General features: G+C 35.8%; 2 protein-coding genes across 5 annotated transcripts; one reads left to right on the forward strand and one right to left on the reverse strand.

The window, feature by feature from the left end:
* kng1 (kininogen 1) lies at positions 1-7,236 on the reverse strand. Its single transcript, XM_017478958.3, has 7 exons — positions 6,909-7,236; positions 6,699-6,815; positions 6,541-6,610; positions 5,087-5,262; positions 4,203-4,313; positions 2,064-2,159; positions 1-550 (listed from the first exon to the last, which is right to left on the reverse strand). The coding sequence occupies exons 1-7, from the start codon at positions 7,104-7,106 to the stop codon at positions 203-205; spliced, it is 1,116 nt and encodes a 371-aa protein (XP_017334447.1). The 5' UTR covers positions 7,107-7,236; the 3' UTR covers positions 1-202.
* A 3,887-nt stretch (positions 7,237-11,123) lies between these two features.
* LOC108270915 (lysosome-associated membrane glycoprotein 3) lies at positions 11,124-18,972 on the forward strand. Of its 4 annotated transcripts, none has more exons than XM_017477932.3 (8): positions 11,124-11,270; positions 11,753-11,974; positions 12,393-12,608; positions 14,627-14,856; positions 16,061-16,180; positions 17,253-17,325; positions 17,653-17,823; positions 18,501-18,972. In XM_017477932.3, the coding sequence occupies exons 2-8, from the start codon at positions 11,947-11,949 to the stop codon at positions 18,638-18,640; spliced, it is 978 nt and encodes a 325-aa protein (XP_017333421.1). In that variant the 5' UTR covers positions 11,124-11,270; positions 11,753-11,946; the 3' UTR covers positions 18,641-18,972. The 4 variants fall into 4 exon arrangements, with proteins under 4 accessions (XP_017333421.1, XP_017333422.1, XP_017333423.1 ...); XM_017477933.3 differs by having other exon boundaries at positions 11,125-11,270; positions 14,648-14,856; XM_017477934.3 differs by having other exon boundaries at positions 11,125-11,270; positions 12,424-12,608.
* Positions 18,973-19,204: the final 232 nt, after the last annotated feature.

Genomic DNA, 19,204 nt, shown 5'->3' on the forward strand with positions numbered 1-19,204 from the left:
TAAAGTTGTGTGTTTTCCTCTTTATTTAGTATAACAATTCACTCTACATTACTGCAATATTTTGTATAGAAATGTCAACAAGACTCTAGATTCAAAATTCGATAAAAGAGGGATTTGAATGTAGATCCTGTGGACGTCACTGTGTGTCATACTATGTATGGTTATGTATGTGACAAATAAAATTTTATGTGATTTGACTTGATTACTCATTAACGATATCGATCAGATCTTTATCAGCGAAGCCCACCTGCACAGGGTCAGGACGAGGAGGAGGAGGAGGAGGACGAGGAGGAACAGCAATTTTGACATCAAAAACTTTCCATGGTTTGCTAGGACAGATAAAGGAAGTGGCATTGGGTGTGAGCACCACAGCTGTTGGGTGTGAGGGCTTAGAATCTGTATTTGGGTTTTGACTTTTTGTAGGAGTGACACACAGTGTTTTTCCCTCATGAGATTCTTCAGATGATTTGTCTTTTGTAGGTTTGGCCGCAAAGTCATGAATGTTCCTCAGTGGACTCCAGCCAGGAGGACGTCTGCGTGTTACAAAGCCCTGAAATCAACATTTTGAGAAACAGGAAATGAGGCCATCATATAAAAACGATTTAACATTAAGTTAGTTAGTTAGTTAGTTAGTTTATTCCCTGTAGGGAAAATGGGTTTGCATCATAATCACACAGACATAAGAAATCACGATTGGCATACATAAACAACATACAAAATATTAAAAATAAAACATAAAATAAAATAACATAATGAGAAATAATGACGAATTCATTAACAACTATTAAAAGAAGAATTTTAAAATTTGATTGCTTGAGGGACAAAAGATCATTTGGACCTGTTTTTCATACAACCGGGAACACAATACCATCGGCCAGATGGCAACAATTCAAAAGCAGAGGCCAAAGGATGCCTCTTGTCACTCTCAATATTATTTGTCGTATTTAACACACTCTCTTTATAAATACTTTCTATACTGGGTAACACAATCCCTAACAATTTACTTGCCATTGTTACCACTTTCCTTACTGGTTTCTTCTGTACCGTGGTAGCATTACCATACCAACAAATAATACAGAATATCATAACACTTTCAATGAAAGCTCCATAAAACATCAAAAGCATTCTATTGTGGACATTAATGGAGAGTAATTTCTTTACCAAATACATTCTCTGTTGTGTCTTCTTACTTAGATAATCGGTCCACATGTCCCATTTAAGCTTGTGGTCAAGCACTATACCAAGGTATTTTTAATTTGTAACTGATTAAATTGGCTCCCTGATTAAAATGGGGCCTTATGGAATGGCCTAGTCAAAGCCCGGATTTGAATCCCATTGAAATATTGCGGGGGGATTTGAAACGGACAGTACATGCAAGAAAACCCTCAAACATCTTGCAACTGAAAGAATATTGCTTAGAATAGTGGTCAAAAATTCCAGCAAGCCTGATGGACAATTAAGCAAAACACCTATTGCCTCTATTGTTATTTCTGTTGCATAAATGATTGAAAAACTAATTTTCTTATTGGTTTTGTTCAAGTATATCAACTTTATTAATAGGCACTGTTTCAAAGATGATCAAATGATTGCTTGTACAAATATCTAAAAAAAGAAAAGAAAAGAAAAAAAAGTGTAGATTGAGATACTGTAAAGGTCATCCTTTAATGTTTTTCCTTATCAGTGATTTCCAAATTCATTTTATTTTTCTTATTTTTTCCCCAAAAAATTTGGCCTGAGAGTTAATCATGATATGTGTGCTCAGGATGTGTGCTCTCTCTCTCTGTCTCTCTCTCTGTCTCTCTCTCTGTCTCTCTCTCTGTCTCTCTCTCTGTCTCTCTCTCTGTCTCTCTCTCTGTCTCTCTCTCTGTCTCTCTCTCTGTCTCTCGGTGAAGTGTATTAAATTTATAATGAAAGTGAACTGCAAGGTGGCTTGGCTATTGAGGAATGTACATCAGTACAAAATAATAATGTGTAAGCAGTTTGCGTAAAAAACAACAACTAACAATTAAAACAAAACACTGACACTAATAATTAGACTACAAAAGCAGCTCTTATAATCTCACCGTTTTTAAACGTCCAGGTTCACAGTTCACGCTACTGTCAGGGAGCTCATGTCTCCATGGGGCCACATCCACAGTCGAGTTGCAGTTGATGAATGCCTAAATATTAAAACAGTTTTACTGAAAATATCAATAAAATGATAAATGTTTTATTTTTAAAAAATCCAAGTTACTAGCAAGCATAGAGTAAATCCATGGTATTTTGCTATTTTATTATAAACTGGTCATGTACAAATGGTGCTATTGAGTGAAACATTGTCTCTGATGTGAGTATGTGATGATTTAGACATTCAGGGTAAATGGGTACCTTCTCTTATGTCAGATTGTCTTTTACCTTTGGCTTTTCTCTAGTTTGCTATTTGTTGTATCATTCGACATTTATGTTAATTTTATTTCAAATTTAGAATTGTTATTTATAATTCATTGTTAGAACTTCTATTCCATTGTTAATTTCTCTATTTTCTGCTTCTTCCCTTGTGCTGTTTTGTATGTGCCTTTTTAGGTAAGCAGTTTGAGTTGCATTTTAATGTACAGTATGAAAAGTGCATTATTTATATAAGTTTATATAAGTTTTCTGAGTGTTATTGTGTTTAAGTGTGTTCACTTCACATCACACCAGTTTTTGGTGGAGGGTAATCAGCAAATCCATTATAAGTTTTGGGATTTGTAATATAAATATTGCATGTGCGTTCTCACACTTTCAATGTGTTTTTACTTTGAATTTCCATGACAGTCCATGACACTCTGATTTCCATGACAGTTTTTAGTTGGAAACCAATGACTGTATATATGAGTGGGCAACATTTGGTCGAATTTTATTCTAATTTGCCTAATTTTGGTTGAATTTTGGTCACTATCATGACTCTCATATTGGTGATAAACACCACTACTTATTCATGCTGGGAGCATACATGCTGTCAGATATTACATGAAGTGTAGCTTAAGATGGTACATCGAACACTATCTCAAAGTGGTAAGTACAGCGTTATTAATTAATATGTAAAATGCTAAACTGTAGTCATATAATTTGCATGAGTATATTAATTTTAGCTGACACTGGCTGATGTACCGTAATCAAAGAAATATAAGCATTAGTAGCTAATACTGTATAAGGCATCTAGCTCTGACACCTGCAGTAGGTTACTCATCTCAAGAAAGAAATGCACTCTTTTATGCTCTGCTTGTTGTCAGTGGAGTTTGTTTAAAAAGGAGTGACTGGCTAACCTTAACAAACTACTGCGAGTGTTTGCTAAGGTCATACTAAGTTCTTATAAAATTTATTTAGAGTTAGCTGCCTTGGTTTATGCCATCACTTCGTTCACGTATATTAGTTTGCTTGTTATATCAGTACAATGAGCTTAACATAACGCAAAAACTGCAAAGAACTCCCTACTGAGGGCCTGTTACAACATTTAACCGAAGAGCAGAACATGGCTGTACTATACAGCTATACAACTGTCAAAACTATGTAAGTTTTAAAGATATTAGGTTTGCTGGGCTGTAATCTCATTTAGAGCTTCAGGTCCATGTTTGAAAGTGTGTTCGCGTGACTCAACTGTCATTTCTAGTCCAACCCCAAACTGTCAATCACCTCATCAACCACGCTCTTTATTTATCTTCAAATCATTCCCATAAAACACATTTATCCTAAGAAAGAATAACGGGGGAGGTATCAAGGTCAACTGAACTTGTAAAAATGACAGTACATTATTCCCAAAAATGATTTGTGGAAATGTAACTTAAACTAAAAATTTGGTTTGTTTTTTTCATTTGCTTAAGAATGGGTGGGGTTAAAATTGTACTCCGGCTAGCCACTAGAGGGCCTCGGAATTTTGGATTCATTTTTAAACCCCTATTATGGCATCCACCCATATACAGTCATCGGTTGAAACGTCTCTCTCTCTCTCTCTCTTACACCCCTTCACAAGTTTCACTGCTGAGGCAAAATCCTAATGTTGTTGATTCTACGCTTTGACAGTGAAGCTCATAATTTATAAATGTTTTAGTAAAGTTTGGAAAATGTGATTCATAATTGAAATGCAAAGCACTGAATTTAGAATTGAGACTGGAGGCGCGATTTTTTTTTTTTTTTTTTTAAACAGATACTGCTGGCACAGAGAAGGTTCTTGTTCTGACTCTCACCGGCTCTGTATGGTCTGGGTGACACTCCTCAGTAATGTCCTTAAAGCTTTCTTTAGTGCAGTTACTTTTCTGCAGGTCAAACCGGAGCCGATATCTGAATCCAGCTATCACCTATGCATGGAAACACACACACGCAGGCACACATGCACGCACATGCACGCGCACGCACACACAAACGCACGCACGCGCACACACAAACGCAGGCACACACACGTTTGCAGTTCCATCATTGTAAAGAATTTCCACTGATTTCTGTGTTATTCACCTTAGAAAAAAATAAGTTTTTAAATGAAAAGCTGTCTGTTTTTGGTTTGTTTTTGTTTTAAACAGCAATTTATATTAAATAAAAAAAACAATATTAATTATGTTCATAACATTAACACTTTTCAATAATTTTATTTATAAATGATATATTAAACTCTAATTTAATATTAATCACCGTTAATAATACTATTACTACTACTACTACTACTACTACTGCTAATAATAATAATAATAATAATAATAATAATTATTATTATTATTATTATACTTTAATTAATTATTAATATAGTTTATATTACTATTATATAGTTACTATAGGCTGCTATTTGTTTTTAATAGTAATAATATAGCCTATTATTAGTTTTATTTTTAAATTATTCATAGTAAATTCAATTTAGTTATAATAATTTCTCCTCCTCCTCCTCCTCCTCCTTCTTCTTCTTCTTCTTCTTCAGATTACCATTATTTAATTTGACTATTTCCTTATTACTATTACAACAACAACAACAACAACAACAACAATACTACTCCTAAACAATGTAGGCCTATATTCGGATAAATACAAACATAGTGTATTCAAGTACACCGACTATCTGCGGTGCATGCTCAAAGAAACTTGCCTGTCTCGTGGCCCAGGCAATAGAGCTGAAGAGGAAATGGTGTGTGTGCTCATTCTGTATGTTGGCTTTGGAGATGGAGTAACTCAGAGGCTCCTTAATGTCCTCACTGTACACATTGATACTCTCAGGGCAGCCTAGACAGGGGGGACGCGGCTCTGCAACGAGAGGGGGCTCCACTGAGGAGAAAACACAACAAAACACCTTCTGTATAAATCTTTATGCCACATTACTACTGAATTTGGGATTTTGATTGGTTAGAAGATGATTAAATGTCTATAACAGCAGCTTTGACAGTAGTGCAGCAGCAAATCACAAATTACTTTGGGGTGATAATAGTAACGCTGCATAATAACACCACCCCATTGTTAATTTTTTAAAATGTGCTTTTCTAATAGTTATTGTTTCTATAGTAACAAGGGTGAGTACTGTTGACATGCTACATTTTGAAACATATATAATTGTTGATATGATTTTCTATAAAGAAACTTTATTTAACATTTATGGAAGGAGTCTCCAGTGTCAGCTCTTTGTAGCAGTCATAGGTAAAGCTGTAACTTTTCCAACATCTTCAGGACAGAGGAATTAGTTTTTCAGCTACATTTTTAAAAAATTAACTTCAAGAAAGAAAGAAAAAAGAGAGTCAGGTGATGGAATGAGTGTTTATAGCTGCTATAATGTAAGTGAGGACAGGAAGTAACTGTCCATGTAGTGAACCATGCAAGAGATCCAACTATCCGCCAACTCTCTTACGATAAGCCTTATTTATATTAGCAAATTTTTTTTTAAACAACCCTTTTTTAACAGTGCAATTTAATAAATAAAAAATGACTCATATATGTGAGTCGGCTCTTTGGTTCACTTCATTAAGATGAATCTTGAGAGCTGATTTATGTAGGTTTTCCGTTGTTTTTTTTTTTTTTTTTTTTTTTTTTTTTAACTCTTGCAACAGTGTAATTTCAATTCTAAAAAAGTAAAGCTCTTTTCAACATCTGGACTGTTCATTAGCGTGAATGATGAATCAGCTCTGAGCCAAATGATTAAAAGATTCACTGAAAAGAGACAGAATTCACATCAGTACTAAGAACAGTACCAAATCAGACTTTATATTTTTAACTTTAACTTAAGGTACATTAAGTGCTGCCTGTTCTTGACTTCACTGGTTGCTGAATTCAACCGATCAAAATAACCTAAACTTGTTTCAATTTGTTAATCTCATTTGACTGACAAATATATCTCTCTATGAAGATGTGATATTATAGATAATTTAATTACCAGAGAGATGATATCACTAAAACATGTTTTAAATTAATAACATTTTCAGCAGAATTTTCACATGAATATAGAAATCTGACTTAAATTACTGAGAACAGTGTGGGAAAAGGGATTTTCTGCAGTGCCCCCTAGTGGCATCACTGTCTAAAGATAAAGTGATGAGGGTTAATCTATTGACTCACCTGAACAGTGTTGTGCAAAGATCTCATTTGTTTCTTTCAGCAGGAGTTTTGCACGACAATGTCTGAGCAGCTAAAAATGAGGGGATGAGAGTAAAAATAATCAGATGACGCCATATTAGAAGTCATTTTCTAACTAAAATAAAAGTTACTGTTTGTACCTTTGAGGAATCTTGCAGATAGTCACATTCCTGCCAGGATTTTTCTTCTCCTGCTGCACAGTCAGATTCCCTCGCTGTAAAATGTACTGAGAGAACTTCCCCTGATTCATTCTGGGTCTATTTAAAAGAAACCATGATGAAATATTGCTTGGAGTGAGGAAAATCCACTAAACACACAAGAAACTAAGATGTTATTACTTAACAGCGTACCTTTGCAGCCTCAAGGATCTGATACAGAGCCAGCTGGTTTCCCTCAGTTAACTCTTTATTGTGCGCTACAAGAACCAAAACCACGGCATCTTGCACATTTGGATCATCACACTGAAGCCTGGTCTGCTCACTCGAATGTGAGCCGGAGCAGAAAAGCCATGTTAAGGCCAAAATCACCCAAATTCTGTGTCCTTGCATTATTCCGAGGTCTTGCTCATGCCTTTTCCTGCCTTCCCTGTAGCTAAAGAGACTCAGTTACCTAAATATCCCCCACACGGTCACTGCACTGATGATCTGATGTTACACACTCATTTGCTGTGCATGTAGTGCAAATGTTTACTCACTTGCGAGCCTTTCCCTCTGCCCACACAGCTCTCTGAAATCAATACTTCCATTTGGGTTCAGAGTGCTCTCTCTCTCTCACACACACACACACACACACACACACACACACACACACACACACACACACACACACACACACGTCAAAGTGCGCAACTCGACTAAAGCATTTAAAGGTTCAGATTGTAATGTTTAAAAGACCCATAATAATCCTATCATTCCAAAGACACATTACAGTAGGTACACTGTGATTTGCAATAGTGCCATACAATGGGTTTGGCCTCATTGATGATTTAAAGATATTGTTAACATTTTTCTGGCCCTGAAATTAGTCTTACGCCCAATTTCCCCATATTGTATTAAAATGAAAGCTGTAAGCTGTACGCTTGTCCATATTTTTTTTAATTGAAATTCCATTTCACCTTGCAGGCTAATAAACATTACAAAAATGCCCCTTTAATATGATTTATACTACAGCATTCTTGATATTGTGAATCTGATTGGACAGAAGTTGTTGAATAGTTTTCCTATAACAGCAGCTCATGACAGTAGTGCAGCTGAAAATCCCAGGTTTATATTAATGCACACGTTCTAATACATTATCGTTTCTATAGTAACAGCTCATTCACAGGGACATGTACGGCGAATCCTCGTCATAAACTCATTTAAAAAAGTGCTTAATTGTTGATATGGTGAATTTTTCTGTAGGGAGACATTTATTGGACATTTATTTATTTTGGAAGGAGTCTCCAGTGTCAGTGCTTTTTAACAGTCAGAGGTAAAGTTGTAAAGTTTTCTGGCATTTTCCTGATAGAGGAGTTTTAGACTTCACGTTATTAAGAGTATTGTGTGTTCATTATTAAATTTAAAAAATGTCATTGTTAGTAAATTGCGGTGGTATAAGTGGAATAGAACAGGAATAGAATATGATGTTATAGGAAAATAATGAATTTAGGTGTGGTAACAGTAAATCCGCTTCATCACACCACCCTGTTGTTGATTATTTTCCTATAGCAGCATGCCTCCTAGAGTTTTATTCCTATCCCACTACACAAAAAATGGTTGCTCATGAGTTTTTTGAGATAGTGAACATTCTTGGCTTCCTAAAGGGTTTTACTCAGAACCGTTGAGGATTGATTTATTGATTTATTACATTTTTGTTTTCCTACCACCTCTCGTCAACATGGACTATTAAAATGAAATTAAAATGAAATTAAAATGTAAACAGTTTTTTTTAAAAAAGAGAAAACAGATAGTCCTGTATCCTGGAACATTGCTTGCTATTCTTTTTTACTGTCCACATGTCCATTTTCCTCCACAGAATCTATTTTATGGTGGTGAAAACTGACAATACAGACAAATTGACACTTTTCATTTATGGAGTAATATTTCCTGCTGTGGTGCCGAGTGGTTATTGATTGATAACTGATAGGTGATCTCATTAGCTGATGCATATGCTAATCTGGATAAAAAATATTAGCCTAATGTTATTGTCAAAAAGTCCAAGCAAAACACAAAGCCACGGCCTTAATTGTGATGGCACTGTGTCAGTGTGATGTGTACTAGCATTACTCCAACTGTAGTTATGTCTCTCCCTGTTTTACCATTTCTTTCTGCACAGTGCAGATTTAAATTTAAATCATGACTCATGCACATTGTGTGTCCACTTCATATGACCCCCCGACCCCCACCCCCGATGTTTATGGGCTAAACTTTTAGTCATAGTTCAGAGTTCAGCATTGAGAGAATGTCAACATTCTGCAAGTCTAAACACACTGCAGTATTTTTTTCAGCAAAGCTCAAACATCAAAGAACCAATCATAGTAATATGGACAAAATTTCTAGAAAGAATCAACGTCTATAACTGCAAACTAAGATATATTTTCCATTGTGAAATGTCTGTATTTTTGTGAATGTCTCCTGTAGTAAAGAAAAATTTGTAAACCGCGTTCAGTTCCTAATGTACTGTAGTTTAGGATCCAGTGTCATCTGTAATCATTGTTGCTGGATGTTGGAACAGTAAGTATAGGGTGTCAATACTTTTCTTTCCTACTGTAGACTCATTTATAGGATTACTACTCTGTCCTGAAAGGCTCACCGCCTCAGGATTTAAGGTTCGGTTGATTTATTTTCCCCTGGGGGAATATGAATGAACCTCCAAATTGCATCACAGAAATCATGTTAAAGTTCATATGGTGTGCAAAGCTTACTTACAATTTTGTACCATTGTTACTATTTTTTTCTGTGTATCTTTATCAAGTACAACAAACTTTCCAACTCTGATTCATGTTAATGAATCAAAGTTGCAGTGGTTTATGGGATCAGTTCTTGACACAAATCAATTCGCTGAGCTGATCAGACTCAATACAACTCAGAGACTTCATCAACAAACATCACAATGGATCTTTTTACTCAGCTCAGTTGCTCATCGGTTACTGCATTTTTTTGTTGTTGTTTGGTTCCTTTAGTCAAATAAAGCCTACAAGGATGATGCCTTGTTCACTGAGTGTGTCAATAAGCTCAGTTTGGCTCATTTGAATTTTACTATCCAGGGCTCAGTGCACAGAACTGAGCATTTTCCTCCCTCAGATTGTTACAATTAAACTAGTAACCTTAAACCAATAAGACTAACATTGAGTAGACGCCACAGTTTGATTCAGACTTGTGAACCGGTTCAACTGATTTAAAAGAATCGGTTCCAAAGAATGTTTATTGAATGACAATTGCATCACTTATTGCTCTCCACACATGAAAAACTCTGCATGTTCTTATTTTGTTAACTATTGGATATTTAGACTTCTTATGAGTTACAACACGTGTTGAAAATATCCCCAATATATTTGTGAATAATACAGATTTGTTTGTTTGTGGGAAGGGGATGTTTCTATTATTATTTGTGTTGTTTTCTGTCTCTTCAAATAAAAACACTTAATGTGACCCCATGCTGGCTAAATCTACCTGTTGTCCTTTACATAACTAGTAGCCTACATTGTGATATGTAGTCTGATTTAGAGCACTAGTAATCCAGATTTGGTCATACTGAAAGGTTTGTATCTGGACCAGAGTGATCCAATCCAATGTTGCTTTGCAAAACCGACACAAAAATAAGATGGATTACTTAATCCTGGATAATGTCTTCTCATATTCATTTTTTGATCTCAAACCCAAATGTCTTCAGCCTACAGCAAATACAAATGAATTGGTCTTGCCGTTCCAATAGTTTCAGAGGGGACTGTATGTGTGTAGTGTACTCTTCCTTCTCCCAATGTCCAATTGTTCCAAAATGTTCCAATTTTATGTTTTCTTTTGTAAAAGATGATCACATATACAGTACGTTGCTGTAAACTGGAATTTACTTCTTAACAAACTTCTTTTTTTCACCCATCTTTTTTTAACAGCTCATTTTGCTGCTCGGTGGGTGTGAAAAGTTGGCTGTGAGACATAGCAGCAGCAATGGTTCAGCTCTGTCTTCCTGAAGACTTTGGAAGAGTAAACAGTGTTTTCAGAATGCACAGCTGAGCTAATCGCATAGACAAACTCCAGCAGTGTGTAATTAAGGACAATACACTTTGACCTCCTTTACCTTTGACCACAGATTTCCCCTGAGCTCTATCACCTCTGCTGCGCTGCTTCTCAGATGGTCTTTTATAAAGAAAAAAAAACTTTTGCACATCCGGAGTAAATATTAGCATTAAACAGAAATCAGGCTTCATTGCATGAGAATGTGTTAGAGACAGTATTAGGGTCTGATTATTACAAAGAGAAAATGATTTTGTAACTATTTATCTGTGTGTCTGTCTGATCTATCTGTCTTTCTGTCTGTCTCTGTTTGTCTGTCTGCTTGTCTGTCAATATACAGTATCTGTCTGTCTGATAGATACAGACAGACAGACAAACAGGCAGACAAACTGCCTGTCTGTCTGTCAGGATATGGGAGTAATCAGGTCAGACCAAATGCAGTGACTGAAGTAAGATGAGAGATTCTACACTGTGAAAATGAAATCAAACCCTGAATGCATGGTAATGATGAAAACTCTTTAGTTAGAGATTGTATGTTTGTCCCTGGGTCTTTCTATCTCTCTGTCCATCTGTCTGAATGTTGGGGAATATTGGGTTAAGTGAATGTTAGATTATCTGAAGATGAGGTGATGTAACAGCAGCGTGTATTGTGTGTAAGCTTTTAGTCATTTGTCATTAGCACAGTGACAGTGCTGAATGTGCTGTGTGACCCCGGCAGGGTTGAGTGTAATATCACCCCCTTGAGTCACACACAACACAAAGTCAGCATGTACTGAGTTGTTAAGTAAGACTGACTTACAGGGAATGTGACTAGACAAGTTGATAGCACTGAGTTATGCAGTGTGTAACAAGCAAAACATTAAAAATCAGAATAACAAGAAGGTTTGGTGATTATCTTTGTTTACATTTTGTTTGGTATTTTCTGTATTCTTCCTGTCGTCTCTTGTCATTCTCAGTTCTTTTTTTCCCTCTTTTTCTTACAGCCAATGGGGAACATAATAACTTAATAAGCAGCTTTCACTTTGAGCACTTTTTCAAATCAGTCAGGTCAAGAACATGTTCATAGAGGCTTGGGGTTTTTTTGGTCAGGTACAATATCTTATCAAACAGTGACAACAACACAATAAACAACAAAAAAGAACAACAGAATCAAGCAATAAGAGGAGCAGAGCAAAAGATGATAATGACTGAACAAACACATATAGGTAAGTAATAAAACACACTGTTTTATTCCTCTTCTACCACAGCAATGATTACAATTAATTAAAAAACTACACATCATACGTTTTAGGTATTTATAGGTCCATTTAGTGTCCATGATATAAGTTCCTGTTCATGCTATTGTTATAGCAACAGTCATTGTCATCTGTCTCTCTCTCTGTCCGTCTGTTTGACAGTCTCTCGATCTGACTTTTTCTGTTTTTTTCTATCTATCTATCTATCTATCTATCTATCTATCTATCTATCTATCTATCTGTTTATCTGTCACTCTGTCTGTGTTAATCAGAACTACAGATGATACATGATCATTCAGTAATAAATTAAGATCTGAGTTTGCATGATCCGAGGGAAGACAGCTTTTACACAACAATGGCAAATCAGATTACTCAATTGTATGCACAGAAACAGAAACACCTCAGACTGATCTGTACAGGAAGAGACCTCCTACTGCTGTGGACATGATGGCCCTCCCCACGAAGAATGTCCCCATAAGAGTAGCAGCACTTTTAAGCAGAATACCCACAAATATCACAAGCAGAGCAGTTTCATTTCTCAAGATGACTAATGCACAACGCATTGCCATGCGCTTTTTCATCCTCGCTGCTCTGCTGTTTGTGGGTGAGTCTCGGTTTTTTCTCAATTTTAAAGTGGTCTTGAAACAAAACATTAAAAGGTTTGGAAGCAACACTACTAAAATGAATAATAGACATCACAGATAGTGTACAACTCTTAAATTTGTTTGAATTCTACCTTTAACAAAAAAAAAAGTCCTCTTTGAGATTTAATGATGAGCTGAATCAGGTGTGTGTGGATTATTTTTTCTACATCAGCAGCTCAATATAAAGGAAGGTTATCCTTAAGGAGTGTGAACACTTGTCCAGGAGTGAGGCTCCATCACTGCACACCACAGGAATATTCTAGTAAATGTTCAACATGTCAATAATATAGATTAGAGTAATATAGATTAGATGTTGGTTGTTGCTAATTTACTTATTTATGAAATATTTTTGAGCCTTTAAAATATTGACATGTAGTCGGTGTAGGCTATATACTGTATATTGACAATGTAATTAAAGTCAATTATTTTTAGGTGTAGCGTCTATCAAAAATACATTGTTATGAGAAATATCAGTGCCTGATGGGCCAAATTACACATGCATAACATGTTCGTGGATAATACCTCTTCAACGGATGATAAACACAAACACAACAGCCATTACACCTCTTCTTTAACTCTTATTGTTTCTGTTAAATATCATTATAATTATATTATATGTCAAAAATATTTTTGAGGTATATCGCATGACTGCATTTAACAAATTGGATATAAAAAGTCTACACACTCTTGCTAAAATAGCAGGGTTTTAGGAAGTAAAAAATGACATGAAGATAACCTATGTCAGATCTTTTCCCACCTTTAATGTACAATTGCAAGGAATACAAACACAGTGAAAAACTTTTTAGGGGGGGGAAAAAAATTACAATAAGAAAGTTGCATAATTGTGCAGACCCCTAAACGAATACTTTGTCGAAGCACCTTTTTGATTTTATTACACCACTCAGTCTTTTGGGGTATGAGTCTATCAGCATGGCACATCTTGACTTGGCAATGCTTTCTCACGCTTTTTTTTTTTTTTTTGCAAAAACATTCTAGAGCCATCAAATTGTGAGGCATCTCCTGTACACAGACTGATTCAGGTCACAACACAGATTTTTACAGTAGTTGGATTCAGGTCTGGGCTGTGGCTAGGCCATTCAAAAACATTGATGTTTTGGTTAACCCATGCTTATCTGCTTTAGATGTATGCTTTTGGTCCCTGAAATCTGAAATTCCTTTTCATCTTCAGCTTACTAGCAGACACCTGACAGTTTTTTTTCACTAAAATAATCGCCTAAAATAAAAATCACCTGGTATTTGTAGCTGTTTATGATTCCCTCCACCTTGATCAAAGCCCCAGTTCAAGCCCTAAGGCATGATGCTACCACTACCATGCTTCACTGTGGGTATGGTGTTTTTTCTTGATGTGCTTTTTTTTGCGCCAAACATACTTTTTGGTATGGGTTTTATCGGACCATAACACATTTTGCCGCATGGTTTAGGGTGATTTTGTTGGGCTTAGATGTTTTTGTGAGAATGGCCTTCTGTCTAGCCACCCTACTCCATAGCCCAGACATGTGAAGGATACAGAGGATGCATTCACATGCATAGAGTAATCAGTACTTGTCAGCTATTCCTGCAACTCCTTTAATGTTGTCATTTGAAATATAGAAATTATAATATATTAGAACGAGTGCATTAATGTAAACCACATACAATAAACACCTTCTGATTAGCAGTGAGAATTCAACAGTGCGGTGGTTTAAATTCTGACCTACTGGAATTCTGACCATTCATTTTGTCTCACTGTGCATTATTCAAACATCATGTATCAAATAAATTCAAAAACAAAACAAAACACAAAATCTGTAAAAGATATGAACCCTGATGAACTTGGTTGTGAACTAGTTGAGTTACATATTTTACTCTTTATGTTACTGCCACCAATAAAACAAACTTCTCCACATTATTTGGTGTATAAACCCCTCTTGTGCTGAGAGAACTGAAAAGCGAAAGCCATCTCGATCTGTGTTTTCAGTTTGTGGTTCCTTGTCTACAGGAAACAGTGTGTCATCTGAAGTTAATGACTCTTTGAGCTCTGAGGTGTTTCTGAACCAGGATACAAAGTCTCAGCACAACATGTCCAAGAAACCAACCCTCCAGCCCAAAGAGAGCACGCCTCTGATAGAGACATACATGCTGAAGAAAGACGGCCGAGTGTGTGTGATGGCCAGGTTCGGCATGGAGTTTGTGGTAAAAGAGGACAAGGTAGAACCAGCAAAGTCTCAGCGTTTTTTCTTCTTCTCTTTATCTGCACATTGAGGTGAAGAAACAGTTGGTGACACTCTGTGAAAAACATCACACATGCCACACACATCAGCTTTTTTTTAAAAATAGCTGCACTGTTCATTGTTGCCTGGTACCATCAAGGGGACATCTTTTGTATCTTTCATGGGTACATGTGTACATTTCAGAATACTTTAAGATACATGAAGGTACCTTACAATGTACAATATACATACTAAAGGTAAAAAAGATGCACCCTTGATGGTACTACCTGAGTGACAAGCAAAAGTACATTATGGTACCTTTATTTCTGAGAGTGAACACAACACTACTAAACCATGTTACTGTATATACAGCTTCTATTTCACATTTGAACAGAAAGAATTCGTTAGCAGGTTACAATATATACATACCAAACACTTTGGAAACCAAACACTCCAAAGAAAGAAACACATTTGGTCATTGTAATGGGCAGAGGAGTGCATTGGGGTATTTTTAATCTCAATCCTGCCTGCTCTTGAAGGAATTCTGCCTGCTTCTGCATAAATTCTGAAAAACATCACCTGCTTCTAATAGGAAGTCCAATCCTGTTTGCTTTTGAAGGAATTCTGTCAATCCCACCTGCTCATAAGAAAATTCTGACCAATCCTTTCTGTTCCTGAAGGAATTGTGACCAGCCCTGTTTGCTTTTGAATTCTGAACAATCCCACCCACACATGAAGAGCTTTTGGCCAATCCCACCTGCTAATGAAGGAATTCTCACCAGACTTGCCTGCTCATGAAGGAATTTAGACCAATCTCACCCATTCGTGCAGCTAGTATTTTTGTTTCCACCCTCCTACCATATTTTCTAATGAAATTAATTGACTTTATTTCTCAAAATATAAACAAACGAGTACTTTAAAGCACAGTGACTCTGACCAGTAAAACATATGGCTACATCCAAACAAAAAAATATAATGACAACAAAATTGCCAGTTTTGCCTAAAGGAGAATTTTATTGAAATGAATAAGACTTTTGGCTTTGTGTCATGTGTGTTTAAAGCTCACTGTACATGTGTGTAGAATTATAGCATGTGATTGTCATAAGTGTAACAGGTAACATTTAACCTGTACTTTAATACATGATAATAGTCTGAAACATGCATTAGATTAAAATTAATCTTTTTTTTTCTTAATTCTATAGAAGACATTGTATTTCAACATGGACCCCAACTCCACAAAAGCGACGGGATTCTGCGCAAACAAAAAAATTGTTCTCTCGCTCGAATTTGATGGAGGGAATCTGGAATTTACATTCATCAAGGTATGTGCTGTGACTGAATTTAAGTCCTGTTGATTATTATTTAAGCAGAACTTCAAGTAACATATAATGAGTAAATTTGTGAATTTCCAGGGGAAGTTCAAGCAACGGATCATGAGCAGTCCACTACAGTACTTCTTTAATCATGTTTATATTAGAGGTCTATATTTTATTCCTCGTATACCACATGACAATACTAACTTTGTATTAAAGAATTAAATGTTATACTTTTTATCTGGTTATAGTTAATAAGACAAAAAACCTTTTGTAGCTCGTCAAAACTCCTAAACTCCTCTGTCCTGAAGACATCTGAAAACTAAGTTACTGACTGTTACAAAGCACTGACACCAGAGACTCCGTGCATAAATGTCCAGAATACCATTCTACCATTTACATCTACCATTTACAGTGTAAGCTCCCTTGAATTTAACCAAACTTTGATAGCTGATACTGAGTGGCATGGCATTTTTCCAGTCAGAAGTAGGATATTCCCAATGAATTGTTATAAAAAAAATATTTCTGTTAAGAAATGCTTATTTAACATTTATAGAAGCAGACGCTAAATCAGCGCTTTGAGGCTTTGAAGTTTTCTGACACAGGAGAGTTTTCAAGCTGCATTTTTTTGTATTAACTTCAAAAGAGAGAAAAAAGGGCTGATAAGGGAACTTGTGTTTATAGCTACAGGTAGCATACTGTAAGTGAGAACACAAACGAACTTGTCTCACAGACATTTTAACTATTCAAAAATTGCTGTGGTATAAGAGGAATAAAACACTTCTGAACCGCTTTTTGTCAGGTTGCATCACAGCACTTCATTGTTTATTATTGTCCTACATCAATAATAAGCATGTCCCCAAGTGTATTGCTTAAATATTGTACAAAGGCCACTGTCTCTTAACAAATATATATTAAACACAAATAGAGCAACATGCATTAAGTGTTGTGATGTAAAAATTATTTTACTGTTCCAAATCTGATTAAACGAAAACTTAAAATGGGTACTTGTGTGCTTCTTCCAATGCAATTTATTATTTTTATTTCTAATCACACATCATGTTTTTCCCATCACCTGCAGGACGGTGATAAGTCATATGTTCAGACGCTGAGAGCACTGTTGGAGCCTGATCCTTCCTGTAAACAATGCAAAAGTACATAAAGTTTTTATTATTTATTTATTTATTTATTTATTACATTTTAACAGATAGCGTTCAATGCAAAAAAAAAAAATAAATAAAAAAATCCTATTTTTATGTTTATGTATTTTATGTTCCTATTAGAGAGATGATGTTCCACTCATTTTGATCTGAGAGCAAAAAAAACCCCCAACAACATTTATTTAAAATGCTAGATGTTTGTAGAGCTTTTTTGGGGGGCTCCATTTTCTGTTAAATTATTTATATAGGTAATGACTGAATAAAATATAAAGACACACTGAGTCACAACATTCCACAGCTGCTTTTCCTCTCCTCCCACAGGTAAAAGCTACCCTGGTATTTTGGACCATGAAAAGCTCTTTGAGACCACCAAGGTGAAGAGCTTCAAGTGCCAATCGCAGACTACATTAAAACTGGCCGAAAATCTGATGATTAAACTAATCCCTCTGAAGATTCAAGCGTTTGACCTGCCCAAGGGCACTTTTGGAGAAGGTGCTAACATTTTTTACACATTGTGCATATTCACTGTTTTGCTGTTTTGCTCATTCATTTATCAATCTTTTATTAAGTACTTTTATATATACAGGGATGGCTGGTATAAATGTCATAACAGGGCTAAGTCCCTGTGTTTTTTTAAAGATAAAATGACATCGGTTTAATTTTTGGAATCTACATCAGATTATTTGCTGTTCACAAATGTTTTAAAGTGGATTTTTACTGTTATGGAAGCGAGATCAACAGCACCACCAGCAGTCATAATAAAAAGAAGTGAAAAACTCGGGGCTGATTTCTTTCTAGCCCAGACTGCAAATTCATGCAGCGCATCAGTGACAGTTGCGTTAAGTGACTATACAGTGACACATCCTCTAGTTTAGATCTCTTTCTGGGATGACATTTTTCACACATATCTGTAACGCATCATTAGCAGCGATTGAGAAGGTGCATGTGAAATACAGTCGTGGGTGTCATGAACATAAATGAGATGAATCATCCTGTTTTTCTCAAAATGTGTTTGGAGGAAAATCTAAACGGAGACTGAGTAAGCACAAGGGATGCATGACGGGTACTGATCTCGATATAGAGCTTGTGATATAATGCATTGCTCAGCCCAAATAGGTGTAATAGATGCAGTAGGAGTAAGTTTATTACAATTCTTCTTATTTTTGCAGAGACGGAGTGCATGGCCGACTACACCAAGAGGATCATACCCATTGTGGTGGGTGCTGTAGTTGCAGGAATCATCCTCATTTCCGTTCTGGTGTATGTGCTCATGCGTGAACGCCGTTCTCAAGGCTACGAACAACTCTGATTGTGATCGACATCAAAACCTCAGGAAACAACACTGTTTTACACCCCAAAGCTATCAAAAACCATCCTGTTTTATTCTAGGCGCTGAATACTCCATGATGACGCCTTCAGAATGTTGTAACAAAAGGTTTACCTACCATCATATGCTAAAAATTTTATTAAAAAAAGTTGACATGTTTCCACCATTCAAAATATGGGTCTGTATGCTTTGACTGTTGGCTGTATATGAATGATAAATGTGTATTAATGTAGGCCTCATTTGTGGTTAATTTTACTTTTATGTATAAATTCTAGGTTGTTTTATTACTAGCATTAAAATGTAGAGGAATTGAATGTGGAATGTTGCCTTTCATTTTTTATTATTATTATTTTTTAAATGATTACTTCAACAACTTCAGCACATCCGCATAAATGATATAGTCCAATAAAAATTTACAGGTTTATAGAAAAAAAGACAAAAAGAAAGACAAAACGAAAATAAAACATTAAAACCCGCCATAAAATTTTTAACAACATTATAGAATGAATTCCAAATTGTTACTCATTAGACATGTAGTGCACTCCC

This window comes from Ictalurus punctatus, chromosome 10 (assembly GCF_001660625.3).
Source record: "Ictalurus punctatus breed USDA103 chromosome 10, Coco_2.0, whole genome shotgun sequence".
In the NCBI taxonomy this organism is placed as follows: domain Eukaryota; kingdom Metazoa; phylum Chordata; class Actinopteri; order Siluriformes; family Ictaluridae; genus Ictalurus; species Ictalurus punctatus.

Bases quoted from the DNA above. Each gene is read 5' to 3' on its own strand.
- LOC108270915 (XM_017477932.3), top strand. From the start codon at position 11,947: ATGATAATGACTGAACAAACACATATAG. The intron at 17,326-17,652 runs GTACATAAAGTT...CTCCTCCCACAG, and splicing joins TTCCTGTAAACAATGCAAAA to GTAAAAGCTACCCTGGTATT. The intron at 17,824-18,500 runs GTGCTAACATTT...TTATTTTTGCAG, and splicing joins CAAGGGCACTTTTGGAGAAG to AGACGGAGTGCATGGCCGAC.
- kng1 (XM_017478958.3), bottom strand. From the start codon at position 7,106: ATGCAAGGACACAGAATTTGGGTGATTTTGGCCTTAACATGGCTTTTC. The intron at 6,816-6,908 runs GTACGCTGTTAA...TCTTTTAAATAG, and splicing joins AGATCCTTGAGGCTGCAAAG to ACCCAGAATGAATCAGGGGA. The intron at 2,160-4,202 runs GTGAGAGTCAGA...TTTAATATTTAG, and splicing joins ACCCAGACCATACAGAGCCG to GCATTCATCAACTGCAACTC.